This window comes from Castanea sativa, chromosome 1 (genome assembly GCF_040712315.1).
Source record: "Castanea sativa cultivar Marrone di Chiusa Pesio chromosome 1, ASM4071231v1".
NCBI lineage: Eukaryota > Viridiplantae > Streptophyta > Magnoliopsida > Fagales > Fagaceae > Castanea > Castanea sativa.
Genome location: NC_134013.1, coordinates 32,297,456 through 32,316,750, shown reverse-complemented (window position 1 = coordinate 32,316,750; position 19,295 = coordinate 32,297,456). Strand labels below are relative to the sequence as shown.

The 19,295-nt window shown below is 33.0% G+C and overlaps 1 protein-coding gene across 2 annotated transcripts; it reads right to left on the bottom strand.

Annotated features, from left to right (window-relative positions):
- Nucleotides 1-413: 413 nt before the first annotated feature.
- LOC142612267 (serine/threonine-protein phosphatase PP1) lies at nt 414-7,111 on the bottom strand. 2 transcript variants are annotated; one of them, XM_075784382.1, is made up of 4 exons: nt 6,540-7,111; nt 2,350-2,909; nt 1,446-1,658; nt 414-735 (listed from the first exon to the last, which is right to left on the bottom strand). In XM_075784382.1, the coding sequence occupies exons 1-4, from the start codon at nt 6,715-6,717 to the stop codon at nt 721-723; spliced, it is 966 nt and encodes a 321-aa protein (XP_075640497.1). In that variant the 5' UTR covers nt 6,718-7,111; the 3' UTR covers nt 414-720. The 2 variants fall into 2 exon arrangements, with proteins under 2 accessions (XP_075640497.1, XP_075640502.1); XM_075784387.1 differs by having other exon boundaries at nt 1,494-1,658.
- Between the last annotated feature and the right edge of the window lie 12,184 nt (nt 7,112-19,295).

Genomic DNA, 19,295 nt, shown 5'->3' with positions numbered 1-19,295 from the left:
TCTAAAATTTAATCCCCTCACTCCCAATCAATCCCAACTATTGATGTATAAAAAAAAATAATAAAACAAAAACAAACAAACTATAAATATTTGAAATATTGGACAAAGTCTAATTTCAAACCAATTTGGAGCTATCTCATTTGACCTACTAGATGACGACTTATAAAACCATCCATGTTTATTAGTCATGTAACTCATTAAAAAAGTTATGTGCTTTAAAACTACACATGAATGGTCCCTGAAATTGTCATGTAATAAGTTGGAAACTTGGTGAAAAATAACTCTAAATCGGTTTGGAGCTAAACTTTGTCCGGTAAATTATAAACCCTTCTATAGTAATCCAAGGAGCCCTCATACAATTGGACAGTGATGAGTTAGCATAAAAGCATTATCCATCCTACTGAGAGCTTACAGAAAACCGAAGATATAAGGATTGCAAGAAAACAAAAATTCTGCAGGTAAAATTCAACATAATGAAGTCAGTTTCATTTTACATAATAAAAACTCCCCAAGTTCCACCTACAATAGGGTGTCTCGGCTCTTTTGACACTGTTGAAGTTACTTTATGATTTCACATTTCTCCTCTAGTGCCAAAGAAGTATGAATTGAGACAGGCCAGGCAACATAAATTGATTCAGCAGAGAACAGATTTGAGAAGAAGAACAGAACAGTCCCAATTGTTGCTCTTTGGACCTTGCGACGGGTGCTTGTGCATATCAATCAACCCTTCCCACCCTGAAAGAATGAGGCAGGAAATTAAGACTCGCTAAGCTTCACAATAACACACTTTATGACAATAAACAGGATTCAAAGGCTGCAGGTTTATCATTCCCCATCTGGCCATCATTAATAGATGGAGTTATACAAATGTTTAACCTATTCTTCGTACCTAGACAAACAAGACAAGGATACTTTTGACAGTGTGAGAAAAAAGTTTGATTTTGCGGTGAAATGAACATCACCACAAATTCCTGAATGCCTATGGTGCAAGCTAACTACATGTTTGGCACTAATCTAATGCAAAGGCTAACCCTATTCTGACAATGCTCTTTGGACAGTCAGTGCCCAATCATTCAGTAGGATGAAGGTCTCCCAACGATTGAAACATTATTCCAACAGCCAATCCACATCTTACATTCAATGTCCCAATGGCTGGGATTATCTATTAGAAGCCAATTGCTCCATCTAGATATTCAAGCCCCAAATGGATAAGACCTACTCACATTAACTTCTCATCACAGCTAGTAAACTATTACCAGTATGATGCTTAATAGTCTCAATAGCTTGCCTATCATACAAACTATGAGTGGATGTCATACTAGGTTGGAAAGGTCATTTGTCAGTTCTATAGCAACTAGAGCTTTGCTCTTTGCCTCACTGTTCATGAATCTAGAGCTTTTATGCCTTCATTTTTTTTTTTTAAATCCTTCCTAGGGCTTCTTCACCTTATGAGGTGGAGTTCCTGGTCTCAACATGTTGTTGCCAAATCCAACCTTTCCTTTCTTCTCGGAAGATTTAAGAATCTGGAAGGAACACGTCAATGTATCATCCACGCTCATCATTGCACCAGCATTATCAAACTCGCCACAATAATTTGGTGCTGAAAATATGGTTACCAGCTGCCGCTTTGCAAAAAACTCATATCCATCTTCCACAACCTGATCATCCAAAAATAGCAATCAGGTGATATCAATATAGGCATAAAACAGCTTGAACATAAAAGTATTTTGTGTCAAAAACACAACATTGTCATATGATTGTAGTCCCACAAACAAAAAGGAATAACCTAAGTGAACGTGTTAAATGGATAGCTTAGTTCACCCCCCCATTCCCAACAAACACAGATTTTTGTTGTAACTTCATTTTTTTTTTCTTGGCTAGAAACTGTACAAATAACCCCATCCCACCCTGGTGACCACTTGAACCCAGGTACCCTTTCCCCAAGCCACCCATGGTGGTGTTGTAACTGATTTCATCTATACATATTATTACACCTTCACTTAAAAATGAAATTTACAATTTTACATGCAAATCTATAAAATTACTCCACTATATGACAACTCAACTCAACCTTAATCCCAGGGTGACAATTTGAATCCTCTTTCATCATTCAGTCCTACCTAAGAACATCATTTGTTAAATACTTTATAAATATGTCCTTATGCATATCACTATTCACTGTTATATCACTATATATGATGAACTCTAATGATGAGGATGAGGATGATTTGGAGAAAGTCTATACTCCAATATGAAAGATAGGTTCAATGTAACATATGTAAGTTTCAATATATTGATGTGCACGCACATGTCCAAGTCAGTACAAAGTTTGATTAAATGTTGCATTACCTGGTGAGCTCGGCAGATGAGGTCAAGATCATGTTTCCGAAGGAATTCAGCAACCTTGTCAGCCCCAAATGTATATGAAACACCACGGTCGTTCTCTGCCCAGCCTTCAACCTCTTTATCAGGATCAGCCCACAATAGATCACAGAGAAGGCCCTGATCTGGCACATCAACAGGGCGAGCAATATTCCTTATCTGATCCAAGTTTTTCAATTCAGGAGACAATCCACCATGCATGCAAAGGATCTTCTCGTCTATAAGAGCGGCAACAGGCAGACAGTTAAAGCAGTCAGTAAATACTTTCCAGATACGAACATTAAACCTCCGCTTGCACTCATCATAGAACCCATATATACGATTGATGGATGCGCATTCATGGTTGCCCCTGAGAAGAAAGAAGTTCTCTCTGTATTTGATCTTGTATGCAAGGAGAAGGCAAATTGTCTCTATGCTCTGCTTACCACGATCAACATAGTCACCTAGGAATAAATAATTTGCTTCAGGTGGGTACCCACCGTACTCGAACAATCGTAAAAGATCAGAGAACTGACCATGAACATCTCCTGCAAAGCAATTCAGGAAACAGAACATTATAAACCTATTAATTGACAATTGAGAGGTGCAATTAAGAAATTGCTAACAAAGATGCATTTCCATATATGCAGACACACTATTATATTAATCCGGTCCTGCCCAATTACAGAAATATCCTATAAAACTAGTATTAAAATGCAACTCCCTTCCCCAGCCTGAGAATAATGCCACGTGTAGCTGCACTTGGGTGAATGGGACTAGGTGTGTTGTATGTTGAAGTCTCACACAGAACAAGATAAAAATACATATACCACATGCTATGCCTAATTAGCAAACATTAGCAAGTCTTCCAAAACTCTTGGCATTTTGAATAAGTTACCGAGCTACCACAACAATTTGCCACAAAAGTAAAATTATTCGATGTTAAATACCAAAACCATCAGCATCCTTATTGTCACAGGCCCACCTCACTTGATTAGCATCGCCAGTATAAGAGCCCTCATAAATGGATTCCTTAAATTAGTAACAATCCTCATTTAACTTCAAGGATGTTCACCTAAGCAAAACATATGGGATACTACTGAAGCTAAATTGGTACTCGCATTGATATGTTTATATGTCCCTTTTGGCAAAATAAAACTTGTGCAACATTAGTGGACATTGGGTACATTTAACCTAGGTAACCCTCCAAAATTATAGAGATCCTAAGCCTCCAAATAGGCCCAAAACTTTCCCACCATATCCACTCTTTACCAAAGACCAAACAATTTTACGGTGTGTTTCAGTTTGGAGAGGGGAGGAGAATTGTTATCCTTTCCCCTTATTTGGATGTTTAAAAAATTAAGTAGGGGCAAGGGGAATAGATATCCCAACCCCTTGTTGGATGTTTGAAAAATTAAAATGAGATGGAGAGGAAATGATACAAGATCACATAAATTGATAGTTATTCCCCACTTTTGTATAATTTATATATATAACATCATAAGGGCACAGTTTTAATTTTTTTAATATGTGGAACCCCTGCCCCTCCACTCCAAATTCCCCCAATTTGGGGAATTAGAAACAGCGGGTTTGGAGGGGTATCTTACCCTTCCAAATCCCCTCAAACCCCTTCCCCTCCTTAAAATAATATTAATTGAACATCCCATAACCCTTCCCCCTACTCACTTCTCCATTACCCCCATCCAAACACACCGTTAAAGAACATTTAAAAGGGCCTCCTAAAGCCCAAGCCAAGAATGCCCTAAAAACTTATCCACACCACCAGAGACAGCCCTGCAAATTGGCAAAGGTCAAGCCTAGCTTTGGAGTACCTAATATGCCACAAGCCTAATTTGAGGCCCAATAAGCCCTCAACAATGCCATACAAGCTTTCTTAAGACAAAATGGATCTCCACTCCACAAAGCCCTAACCAAAACTGAGGTTAGCCCATAAGAGCAATATTGTAGCCTTCCCATTGGCCTCATCAATCTTAATAGATCCCCTTTAAAGTTAGGTGCAACCATCCAGTCACCTACTTAAGAGTAGAGTCCCTCCTTTCCAAGGAAGAGAGAGTAAAGGATAAGGAAATTTGCTAGTTTCTTTGATCCCATCTCACTAACTTATTCTTAAAAGACATAGCTTAGCAGCTATATATATGTGTGTGTCAAGCAAAACACCAAAATCAGCAGTATACTTCATTTGGGTATGTAGCAAAGAGGTGGATGACCCAAAATCAAGTGAATTTACGAAGACACCTTCCAAAGAATAAGGAACCTCCCTTCACATGAAATGACTTTTCAATTATGTGAGAGATACGCTCCAAAAAGGAATTTTAAAATATACTCATGAGGTAAAAGGGCGGATGCCTCCATATTAAGTAAGAACCATACTCACTCCAAAAGCCAGATAAGGAAAGAAAAAGACCCACAATGTGGCAAAGAAGTTATTCTCCACTTTCCACTTTATGTTCCCACCTTTAAAACCCTATAATCAACATTCCCTTTCTTATGAGAAAGATCATGAATGTGCATTCGCTTCTATTCTTTAATCTCTGTTTCTTCCTGAATTGATTTGCCAACGGGACAAATTTAACAGACCTTTGACCTAAACCTTGGACCCTATATATACATGTACCATCCTCCCTCTTGCTGGTGCAAATCAAAGAATCAACTCCAATGCTTGCAAAGCCTATACAGACAACTTACAGTCACAAAGATATTAAGCTTCAAAACTGTATGAATTCCAAATGAGGGACTTAACTTGAAGAGAAGAGGTAGGGCAATAGTCATAATCTTTCTAGTCCAAGCTTAAATAGAACATTCATCGTGGTTAACATAGATAGAGCCACTTGTTCACCTTGTTCCAGTGCTGGTACACTATACACAGTACACACAATACAACAAATTTGCCCACAAAAGATGATTTTTTTTTTTTTTATAGGTAGGTAACCAATGAGAGATATTATTTACTCACATGATGTGTTATTGTTTTAACAACCTCCAATTACAAATCCAAGATCGCTATAGTTCCCTAGTAAATGTTCTTCTTCAATTACCTCCTCAAAGAATCAAAATACAGTTAGTAAAGACCCCTTACAAAGACTTCCATGAAGACATGATACAATTCACTCCCAAATGTGTCTCGTAAAAGAAGCCGCACACACTACTAAAAGTAAATTGCCCTTCCATAGAAAAATCTGTTAACAAACTGTTTAGGTAGGGGATTAGGGCAGAAATGGAATCAATCAGGGAAAAGAAACAACCTGCCCTCTCATTGTTCGGGGATTCTTTTTAAAGGAAATGAATGGCATTATAGGACTATGTTCCATTCAATTTCCTAATAACCATCCTGCCTAAATCAGGTGAAATTATTCGATGCACCCAATGTACTATACCTTCAGCTCCACCCATGGGTTCCGTACATGGGCCCAACCTTATGTGAGAGGGAGGTGGAACGCACCAGGCATACAGAATAATTTTTCCAAAATTTGGTAGAATCAAGGATTTTTTTTTTTTCATTTAAATGAATGATATGTCATTTTTTGGAGATTCTTTGAAAGGAAATGACATAATATGACCCTATATTTCATTCCATTTCCTTATATGCATTCTACCCATGATTTCTCGTACATAAAGGACACCTTACGGTGAGAGGGGGGTGTAGTACACCAGGTGCACAGAATAATTTCTCCTAACTTAGGCGGAATCAGGGATTCTTTTCATTTTAACGAACAAAATGTCATTTTTATCCTCCAACTAGTAAAGAACACAACACACATAGGGTAAAATTAATGCACAGTTCCTTAGACGTAGCACATTAGGTTTTCCAATTAAATTCAAACACATATAATCGTCCTTAGAAAATATAACACCGCCCCAGAACCACCTTCAAAAGGAGCACTCTACCCCCAAGGTAGTTTAGAACCTTAAAACACTTCATCCTTTTTTTCTTTTTTTTCCCCCATTTCATTCCCTTATAAACCCCTAAAAACACACACTCCTATTTTCACATGAATTTGCTCCTAAAATTAAATACAAACAAACTTTTAAGCTTAACCAACCACTCAAACCATATCAACCATTCAATCACAACAATAACAACAACAACAAAATAAAATAAAATAAAATAAAATAAAATAAAGCATAAAAATAAAAAAAAATAAAAAAAAAATCTTTACCACAAATCTTGATGGGAGCCTCAAGCTCAAGAAGATTAGGTTGGCTGAGAAAGATATCCTTTGAAGAAACACAAAGCTGCCTGATTTCCGACTCCGTTAGCTGCACCTGCTTCGTGGTGCGACCGACTTTCGCACCCGTCAGTCGCCGTATTATATCGTCAAGCACCGCCTCATCCATCAATAATTTCAGACAAAGAAAAACAACCAAAAAAAAACAACCTAACTCTTTTTTTTTTTTTTTTTTGGAATACAGAAAGAAAAGCTATAAGAACAAATTATGGTCAGAAAGATCCGATTCTGACGGCCGAATAGCTTTTTGTTAAAGCAAAAGCGAGAGAGAGAATAATATCAGAAAGAAAGAACGTTAAATCTAACGGCTAAAAAAATATGAAGAGATTCCAGCGGCTTTTTTCTTCTTCATCATCATCTGGGGTTTTTTTTTTTTTTTTTTTTTTTTGAGTTCCCGCTTGGTAATGGGAAATATGAGAAAGAGACGGAGTTACAATAAGGTGTTGTTTTGTTTTGTATGTAAAAAAAAAAAAAAAATTAGGTATTATTAGAGCCTGATAGAGAGAGCCCTAGAAAATAATGATGAGGTTTTAATTTGTGAACCCTATCTTGAAATTTAGGGATCATGCGTCTCGCACGTGACTTGGGGGGTTAAGGGTCAACTCATTTTGTAACTTTTATTGTAATGATGTGACTTTGATTGTAACCGAACCTCTCGTGTATATCCTGATTTTTTTTTTTCCTTCTTGTTCATTTTATGGTTGTTGATTTTGTAAAATTTTTTATATAAATAAATAATTAAATAAAGTTTTGTTCACATATTATATTAATTAATAGACTATTTTAATAATGTTTTAATATAACTTTTATAGGAAATATAAATAATTTTCTTTTTTCATAAAAATTTTAAAAATTTCTTATAAACAAATATTTTTAAGACATTTGTTAACTTTTTCCATTCCAAATAAGTGAAAGTAACAATTTTTTTAAAGAAATACTTTTACAATTTGCTATGTTTGAATCTTGATAAAGTGAAAAAATTTGAAAGTTAATACAAAAAGAAAAAAAGAAAAAAGAAAAAGAATGTCAAACAAGGAAAAAGGTGTGAAATGCTTTATGCCATTTTCTTGTCTTGTACTCTCATCCCTCCATTATTTGTAGTGGACAACGGCTATAGAAACAAAAAGAATTTGGCAATATTGTTTATGCATATTATTAGTGAAAAATTAATTTCAATGAGACTTATATAAGAACTAATAAAATGTTGTCAGTTTAATTGTTGTGAAAATGTTGTGAATTTTTTTTTGTTTTTTTTGTTTATAGCATTACTCTTTGCAATGTCGTCATCATCAATCACTATTGTCATCTTTTGCAATTGCATTTACTCTTATTATCGTATTGTTTTTTATGTCACTACCACCACCATTGTTTCTAATATTCCCGCACTATCGTCAACACCACCATTGTCACCATGTTGCCATAATTCATTACCATTGCCTCCAACGTCATCACCACCACTGCCTCAGCCACACAACCTATATCATTGCTATTGTTGCCGCGGCTGCCACCTCTTGAAATGGCCACCTCAATCATGCCTTTGGTCTCGCTTAACTATATGGCGTTGGAAAGAGCAGATAATGACAACGCAAATGATAAAATCTATGGTTTGCATTGAGAGAAAAACCAAAGCCTAAAAAATAACTTACCTTGTAGGCTTGTGTTTTGAAACAATAAATTAATTGAGTCATGTTTGGTGAGTAAGTTCTAACTCACATTTTCACATTTTAAACAATATTACACTTTTTCACACACTTTTTCACCCACACGTATATCAAAAATACTCAAACAACATAACTCAAACTCTTCTCTCAAACATTCCCTTAATTGTCAAGACATTTTTGTTTGAGAACTGATCACACAAACATACGAAATATTTTATAAAGTTAATTGTTAATAGCATATGATTCAAATTCTTTATGTTATAAATGTTCATATTTTGATATTGTTTCAAGTTAAACTATAAGATGTAAAATTATTGTAATTCACTCATTTTATGAGCTTAACAAAAATTGACATAAGACGTGCTTAAGGTTGTCTGATTACTAAGAAACGTTATATGCAAATTTTAAGTGTAATTTTTACTACAAAAATTATAATACAACCTTATATATACATATAGCCCTAATAAATAAACATAATATAATGAATATTATATTTTATGATTTTTTTTTAATTTCATATTTTATCATTTTATGAGTCTTCTAACATTAAAATATCACGTAGTATTTAAGTAAGTAACATGTTATTGTCTAAAATGATCTTAAGCATTATATATATATATATATATATAATGTATGTGTCCGTGTGTGTACCGTATGTATATTTACATATGTCCAGGACTTAATGTAAAAAAAACGTGTTACAACCATAATATTTTTAGAACAAATCATAGATGGTAAGTTGTTATTGGTTTTTATTTGAATCTAAAAGTTAAATTACTTTTTTGTTTACCCATAACAACTAATAACAATCAATCATTTAAGATTTAATGTAAAAATATTCTGAAAATATTGTGAATATAACATTTTTTTTAGTGTCTATATACATACATACATACATATATATATATATATATATATATATATATATTTTTTTTTTTTGATTGTTATGAGTTCTGTCCCCTCTCATCAAATCCTATTTCTGTTTTCATTTATTTTTCTTTTTTGTTTCAGAACAATTAGAGTGGAAATGAAAGCTTTTATTAGTCTTTTGTTGGATTAATAACATTTTTGGCAGGAAAAAGTGGTGCCGATCCCTTGGTTGCGGCACCAGTCAAAGTCAATCCGTGTAACACAAGAGCCAATCGAGTTCACAATTGTTGATCAAGTACCATGAGCATTATTACCAACATGACAATGCAATTTTTTTTCCTTCCCTTATAACGTTGAATGACAATGTCACTTAAAGTCTTAAAAGTACCACTGATTTAACAGGCACTTTTTTTTTTTTTTTTTTTTTTTAAGGGTAAAGCATGGGCTAATACTAACACTAAGAATTCACAAGTTTGTTACAATGCCTATTAGCCTTATCAAAAGCCAAAATAGCTTCCACCACAGGCGGTGGATTACAAAAAATAGCAAAACATAGGCACTCGTGTTTTCTTCTTTGTTGTTAGTGATTGTCCTCTTACCAAAAAAAAAATATATATATATATATATATATATATATATATATTGAATTTAATACCCTCTTCGTGTATAAAAATAAAAGTTTATTGTAAATAATTCATATGCATATGTCCATGAGGTAATCTACAATTAAAATTATGTGATATTTGACATACCTAGTAAGTCTGGTCCATAGTACACATGTTTGATGTGCCTCAAATGACAACATGTAATATTTGGCGGGGTTTTTTTTTTTTGGGATAAATTATATAAGTACTTAGAATATAAAATTTTTAATACATTTTAAGTGGGAAATGACAACATGTAATATTTGGTGGGCTTTTATTTTTTTATTTTTGGGGGGGGGGGGGTAAATTATATAAGTATTTAGAATATAATTTTTTAATACATTTTAAGCGGGAGACTCTCTGTTAGAAACACTCATATATATCATTTGATCTAAAGACCATTGATAGATACTATATGATGGTGATTCATGAATGCATTGTTCATCCATAAGGTTCGTCCAAACCTAATAACGTCCAAGACAGACTTCAGAAGTAAGAAAGGAGAGCGAAGTACCACAAGCTTGTTAGGAAGTCATTCAAAGGGAAATTAGTCATCTACACCACAAGAAGGTGTAGACGACTAACAAACACTTAGTAAATTTTGAGGTCTTTTTTACAAAGTAAGAATAACTACACCATGATCCACCAATTCGAGACGTAGAATGAATTCCCTAAAATTCGCTCTACTCTCTCCATTGAGTCCACACATCTTCCACGATGTTAGTGGCCTCTTACAAATAGACCCACTCCAAACTCTCTATAAAAAAAGATCCAACTACACCAAACAAAGGCATGTGTTGCTATTCATTCACTCACCATACTTGAGTCATTGGGAGAAATCTGACTTAACCATCGAAGGGTCCTTGGCCGTTTCACCTCAGTCACTTTCGAGAGTCTTTTTTTCTTTTTTAGGTCACCAGCTCGCTGTTGAAGTTTGGAGCATACAACCTACTGATTTTCCACCATTATCACTATAAATATAGTCAAACTATTCAACTCCTTATCCATGAGACATCTCGGACACTCCATGGACTGATAATATGGTAAATTGAATTTGGGACCTCTAAGTTTACATCACGCCCCAAATTAATGAATTCATCACCTAAGTACTTTGTAAGGGTTTAGATACTTAGAAGATTGAGCCTACAAATTCACCATTGATCCTATTATTATAAAATGGAGAAATGCCATTTAAACTATGTTTTTATTTTTGGGTAAAAATTGAATTGTAATTCATTGCATATAATTTGATGGTTGAAGTGGCATTCAGATCTCTAGTCTAAAAAAAAAAAAGCAAAAATTCAAATTTAATATCACATCCACAAAACCCACCGACAAGTACTAAAAGGCTCATCATATAGTTGACGAGTATTCATTTTATAGGCTCGTCCATACAGATGATGAGCATACAATCCACAGGGTTGTCAATGAGATGACGACCATACAATATTTATGGTGCAGTCATTAATGGTTTCGTGATTGACAAGCTCCAACAATCAAAAAAGCCAACCATGAGCCAATTAAGCCTCATTTAAGCTCAGACATACTTTACAAAAGATAGCCAAGAAAGCCATTAAGAGGTTGCCACCAGTTACACTCATAATGAGCCTCCCAATAGCTGTACTAAGGCTATAAATAAGCCACCAAGCACTAGGAGAAAGATACACAAATTCAAACCTACAGAATTACATTCTCATTCTCTGAGAGATATTGAGAACTCTACTGACTTCATTGTTGGAGAACCATTGGCTAACGCTACTCCGGTGTCTTTCTTTTTTATCTTTGCAGGGAACTTTATTTCGTCATAAGTTCTGACAAGGCTATCGACTGATGGCCATTTTTGGTTTCATCAATTTGGCTCTGTCTATGGGGACATAGATCTATATCATACAAATTTTCATAGCTCTACCATTCAAATGACGCAATGGATCCAAGTTCAACAGGCCCACTTGATCCAATGCAGATGACCCAGCAAATTCAAACACTATTAACAAGTGTTAAAGAATTAACTAAGCAGAAAGAGGAGTTGAGGTAGTCTCCCATGAGAATAGCAACATGCCCCATCCTCGCCAGCATAATCAAAATGATGATGACAAGGAGGTTCATAGTCCCCTAACCAATAATAAAGAAGACTGCTCCAAGCAAACATAGCGGTCCAAATCTAGACGAACGGGGTAGTCTAGTTCCAGGTGGATAGAATGGCACAATCGTAACAATGACGAGCTCTTGAAAAACATGAGGAAGGAAATGGACGAGATTAAAAATGCTCTACAACCAAAAACTTAGATGGGATGATTAAGAGAACAGATTCACCATTTGCTAGTGAAGTCCTAGAATGCCCACTCCCACTAAAGTTTCAGCTCCCTCAATTGGAATCGTATGATGGGCATATAGATCCACTAGGCCATATAGAGTCTTTTAAGACATTGTTGAACCTTTAGCGGACACCTGATGAAATGAGGTGTAGATCTTTCCCAACAACTCTTAAAGGAGTCGCTTAAGTTTGGTTCAACAAGTTAACATCATCTTCGATCGCAAATTTTGAACAATTAAATGACTCCTTTGTACGGCATTTTACCGGTGGCCAGAGACACAAAAGACCAACTTTGCATCTACCAACGACAAAACAACAAGAAGAGGAAACTTTGAGGGCTTATGTGAAGCATTTCAACCTAGCAGTTCTAGAGGTAGACGAAGCTGACGACCAAGTTCAACTAACGGCCTTCCAGGTTAGCTTGACGACCAAGGACTTCATCTTTTCATTAGCCAAGACCCCGCCAACTACAATGACAAACATCCTGTTCAAAGCCCAGAAGTATATGAACAAAGAGAATGCATTAACGGCAAAGGGAATAGATGGAAAGCGAAAGATGGAAGAAATAGATGAGCACCAACACAAAAAGAAGGAGAAGAAGGATCGTTCCCCCAGATGAAAGAATGACAATGAAAATATGCAGGCCCATACAAGATCGCCAAGTATTACAAAAGAGGAACTTATTACCTCAAATCACTCAATAGCAAACAGTTACCTCATTCATGGAATGTAAAGCACTTCAAGAGATATTATTGCTAGTTAGATGATGTTTTCAATTTTCTTTCATCAAACTATTTTGTAAGCAGGGATGAATAAGGGGACATTTTTCCCCACATGAATAAACGTTGTTCTCTTGAAAAATCTAAAAGTATTATTTACCATACAAAAGAACAAAAATTCAAGAAGAAAGCCTGTCATTGAAGCCCAACGAGTAAAACCAAGTAGATGATAAAGATCTCGATAAGAGTAAAATTGTTACATAAGGTTCAATTCGGATGGGTATAATCATAATGACGAATCAAATTCTTAAAGTGAGAATAAGTCTTATGATTAAATTCACATGATTAAAAACCGATGAGTATAATCATAATGACGATCAAATTTTCAAAGCGAGAGTAAGTCATATCATTGAATTCGCATGGTTAAAAACTGACGAGTACAATTATAATGACAATCAAATTCTCAAAGCGAGAACAAGTCATATGATTAAATTCACAAGGTTAAAAACCGACAAGTACAATCATAATGATGATTATATTCTCAAAGAGAGAGTAAGTCATACGATTAAATTCATAGGGTTAAAAACTGACAAGTACAATCATAATGACAATTAAATTCTTAAAGAGAGAGTAAATCATATGATTAAGCTCATAAGGTTAAAAACCAAAAGGGTAAAATCATGTTGACGATAAAATTCTCATCACGAGAGTAAAACCACGTGAGTAAACCCACAAGGTTAAAATCAATAAGAAAAATAACATTGATGACAAAAAATTCTCAATGCGAGAGTAAGTCATGTGATCAAACTTTTAAGATTAAAACCAATGAACAAAATCATATAAATGACCCAATCCTCAAAACAATAATAAAATCATATGATTAAAGTCACAACTATAAAAACTGAAGGACATAACGGCTTCAGTGAAATTCTCAGTGAAGAAGGCAAGATTAACAAAACAAAAGTTCTACCTAATTATCAAGATTAGCAAGAAGCGTGTGCTATAAATGGCATCCAAAGATAGGATTCTTCGTTAAGACAAGTGTAAATCGTCAATATTCCTCCAGCCGTCCAAAAGGTTGATGCAGGAATAAGGGGGCAACTGACGAGTACTAAAATCACAGGCTTGTCATTCAGCTAACTAGCATTCACTCCACAGGCTCGTTCATACAGATGACGAGAATACAATCTACAAGGTCGTCAATGAGATGACGACCATACAATATTTATGGCGTAGTCATTAATGGTTTCATAACTGACGGGCTCCAACGGTTAAAAAGGCCAACCATGAGCCAGTTAAGCCTCATTTAAGCTCAGACATATGTTCCAAAAGACAGCCAAGAAAGTCATTAAGAGGCTGCCATTAGTTACACTCATAATGAACCTCCCAACAACTGTACTAAGGCTATAAATAAGCAACCAAGCACCAGGAGAAAGGTACACAAATTCAAACCTACAGAATTACATTATTATTCGCTGAGACATATTAAGAACTCTACTGACTTCATCATCGGAGAATCGTTGGCTAATGCCACTATGGTTTCTTTCTCTTTTATCTTTGCAGGGAACTTTACCTCGTCATAAGTTCTAACGAGGCTATCGACTAATGACTATTTTTGGCTTCATCACCCACTCTTAAAGTAAATTGAAGTGACAATTCACAAATTTATTGCATAACAATAATATATATTTTTTTTTTGCAATGAGGTAGCTTTCTCATCTTTTCATAATAAAGGATGTCAAAATGAAATGAAAATCCAAATAAAAAATAAGAGAAAATTTGTGGATACGGCTTTTGTATCATAATTTTGATGTGGTTAATTACTTAATTATGAGTGGTGAAGGAAAAGTAGTTAGTCCACATGAAAGTAATAGGTAGACAGTTACAATTAGCCACATAATAATTATAACAAAATTTGTGATCCTAAAAACACCAAAAAAATAAAATAAAAATTTGGATAAGGTTTTAAACTTTATTGCGATGTTTGCTTTGCAAAAAAAGAAAGAATGCTCTATTATTTTGAAGGTAATTCAATATACAATGCTCTATTTATGGTACTCTATTATCACATTAATAATAGGTCTCATAATAAATTTAATTAATGAAATCCATCATTCATATGATAAGAGAAAGTATCATGCCATTGTATATTGAATAATTTTTTGCTAAGCGATCAACTTTTTCGGCATAATTAAGACGAAGAAGTAATATTATATAATTTTTTTATGGATTTATCAGTTACAATTTATAGAGGCAAAACAAATAGTTATTTTAGTAAGACTACAACTTTTATCATAACTTTAATACCATGGATTGTGGGTTGTTGTCTATCACCTTCACATATATCTATTATTTTTTCTCCAACACCTATAATCAACTATATTTAGAGTTTTTATTTTTATTTTTATGAGAGCTACATTAGAGTTGTGGTAAAAGTTATGATACCAAATCGCGTCCATAGATTTTCTCCAAAACAAAAGATTATAGTTTTTTTTTTTTGTAAGATATAAAATGTTGTGATATTAACTTCGAAATTCTCTAGAAATTTTTTGGGGGGGGGGGTAATAATATCTTGATGCCAAGTGTCTTTAGATTTTAAATATGCTTTGATCTATGCCAAATGTTATTATATTTTTGATTTAGAAACATGGTTACTTACATGCAGATTCATGTATCCAAACTTAAAAGACATAAAAAATATTCAATTAAAAATTTATCATATTTCTATGTAAATCATTAAATTTTGAATGAGTAATACTTCTAACTTAACTCCTAATCAAAACTATTTTAAGTTAATTTAAAACTAATTTAAATTTTAATTAAAAATTTTAATTATTAGTTCAAATATAAATTTCAATGAAAAGGTGTACCATGTTTTAAAAAATTGGTTGTTCAACCCCAAGAGATTGATTTAATGGTTCCTAAGGTTTTATGATATCCAAGAGATCTTGGGTTCAAAACAACTTGTCAACATCTTAGAGCCACTCCCAATGGATTATTTCTTGTAATAACCTAGTGTGTGTGCAATGGGTGGACTGCATACACTCAAGGAAATAGTCAAATACTTGAAGAGGCCGGGATTCCTTTGTTTGTAAAAAAAAAAATGGTTGTTCATTTTTTATTTAAAAAATGTACACATGAAATAAATTTATTGCATAAAAATAACAAAAATTAAGTCAAGAAATAACAATATTCTTTTAAAAAAAATTAAGAATATAAAATTTTCATATTCTATTAAATAATATCATTTCAAGGCTTCATTAAGAGTTGACAAAAATATAAAAATACAGGGAATAGTTCGATACTCTAAAAGGTTTGAATACTTTTGTTCATAAAAAAATGGTTGTTCATATCTTATTTTTAAAAATGTACACATGAAATAAATTTACTGCATAACAACAACCAAAATTATGTCAAGAAGTAACAATATTCTTTTAAAATAAAATAAAATAAAATAATTAAGAATAAAAAAAATGCATATTCTATCAAATAATATCCTTACAAAGCTTCATTAAGAGCACGTTGGTACATTGAATGAGAATTATGACTAGAATTGTAATATTTATTACTAGGAATAAAATGCATTGTAATAGAATAACTAAAGATCTATTTTATAAGTTGTAACATTAGAATAAAACTTAAGATCTATTTTAAGAAATATCTTACTCAAACAATTATATTTCCAAAAAATAATATGTTTTTAAATTTGAGAGAGATGAATTATTTTTTGATGATTTATTATTTTCATAATTGTTATGTGCATATGCGAAGTTTGTTTATTTGAAAATATATTAATTTTATAAATTATTACACACATTAAGGAATAACTATTACAAGTTTACAACCTGTTATAAAAAAAAGTTATTACAACATTTTTAGAGAGGAATAATTATTCTTCATTTTAAAGAATAATTATTCATAACGAATGATTATTCCATGTAATAGAAACATAACCAAACTATTGAATAACTAAATGATGTGAATAATTATTAAATTATAGTGATTATTACAGTTTACCAAACATGCCCTAAGAATTGACAAAAATATAAAAATAATCCTCAATAGTATTCAACTTAGGTAATAATTTAAATATGCGTATACTATTTTTAAATGCAACTATAAATATGCATGATTTACATGTTAGTATGCGACCGGGAGGGGGGGGGGGTTTAAAAAATCCCTCCCCCTCCTTACAATTTCTATGAAAAATAAAAAATATATCTTGACTTTTACCCATTGCCCCCATAAGAAAGTAATATGTCTTTGCTACCGCATGTTTAGTGTGAAATAAATATATAATAACCCAGCATACACATTTGCTTGTAACTCTTTTATAACAAAAAAATTTGTACTCTAAATGGTTTCTCTCTTCTTATTTTCCTTTTTTTCTAAGAAATAATTTCTCTCTTTAAGATATGGTTATGATGAGATAGAAGTAGGATACATATCTAAACCAATATATATTGTTGAGATAGTTACAATACATAGCTAATTTCGCTGCTCGCATTTTATCTTAGACTTCTAAGCACTTTGTGTATAGAGATGTGTCAATTAAGTTACAAGACTCTTGGTAAGTACCAATCATTTAATTGGCCTATTCCTAAACAAATTGGACAAGTTTGCCCCTTGCAAATCATCATTGAGATAACAAACAATGTATACTTTTGATCTCAATATGTAATTGTTATATATTCGTTCAAATAATTTAGTGGTTGGGACAAAATTTAAGTACAATATCCAACAAACAATACATATTTGGGATTATTTATCTATACTACTATTTAAGGGGCTTCTCCTGTTTGGACTGAATTTTTTTTTGTTCCAAAATACCCATACAACCTATGTTTAAGTAGGGGGCAAAACTTGGTAAAAATGCTTCTTTAACTTCCACGCAAAACACTGTCTACAAAATAGGACCACACTCTCAGTACACTCACGTTAGTTTTCAAACTCAAATTGCTTCTTCTTCAGTTCTCCAATTCTCTCAATTTTGTGTTATTCTTCTTTTCACCGTTATCATCATTGTTAAGGAACTCCTCTCACTCACCTCTTTGCTTTAGATTTCACTACAAACAACAACAACAACAACAACAACAACAACAACAATTTGAGGTTAAAGAAGCATTTGAGGTAAGCTCTTTCTGACTTCAATTTCTCTTTGGCCATGTTTTGCTTATTGTTTTCCTTAATCTCATCTCACGAGGGATCTTTTTTTTTTCACGAGAGATCTAAATAGTAGTGCTGTACGTTTGTGTTTTTCCTCTTGAGAAGAACACACATATATAAACGAACAATTAGAGGCGAGCTAATAGTTGATTTTACGGCTTTTTTTTCTTTAGTCTTATATCTTTTCTATTTGTAGTCTTTTATTTTTTTGAAGGATTTCTTTCTTTAATTAGTTTTTTTTTTTTTTAATGGAAAAGTTATGTGAATGTTTTGTCGAGCACTTCTTCACTTCTTCATATATTCTTAACTTTAATTTGGTTAACTTAAAGTACATACAGTAAGTGGACGTGTAATGAATTGATGATAAATTAATTGATGATTTTAGCACAGCTTTTCTCTGGAAAGGTTATGAAAACTTAAAGAATTATGAGGTTATTTTTCTCTTTGCAGCAAGTAATATATTGAGTCTTAATACAAGTTGCAGCAAGTAATATATTAAGTCATGGATTATCGTTTAGCAAAAAAAAGTCTTGGATTATCAGATTATGTGTTAATTTTCTTCTCCATGTGTTGGTTTAATTCACACGTAAAATAGTGCCTACAAAATAGGACTATACTTTGTTATCATTATCCTTTCCATATCATTATCTTTTCTTTTATTTGGTCAGTTTGATGGGTGTTTAAGTATTTTCTCTAATTAATGACTATTTTTTAAAGAATATGAATGATATATATTGATTTGTTTGTTTGTTTGTTTGTTTTTTTTTTGTGTGGTTATCGGGTTTCACTCATTATTTTAGTGTATGTGTTCTAAGTGGTGTCCTCTCTTCCTCTTATTATTTTTGTTTGTTGTTTTTCTTACATTTAAGCCTTACTCTCTATTTTTTTGTATTTTTTTAGGGTGACATATTAACAATTTGGTTAGATTGCATAGCAGACACATTAGATGATTTCGGGTGAGCGAAGTGGTAGTCAATCTATCAAGTAGTTATTAAAAAGGTTTTTTTTTTTTTTTTTGTAAATATCCTACCTTATGAAATTTAATATTGTCTTTTTTTTTTTGTGTCTTTCATTGCACATTTGATGATTCTGTAAACAATTGCCATATACGCAAATTTCCTAAAGCAACAATGATACTGAAGAAGAAGTTATCTTTAAAGATAAAATTTAAAAATTGTGGTGAAAATTGTTTCTAAATAATAGACTAATTTTTAGGGGTAAAAACCCTACACCCTTAAATATATCTTATATTTAATAGTTTAAAATTTTATGCATTTTAAATTTTAAAAATTGGTAAAATTTAATCTGATCCA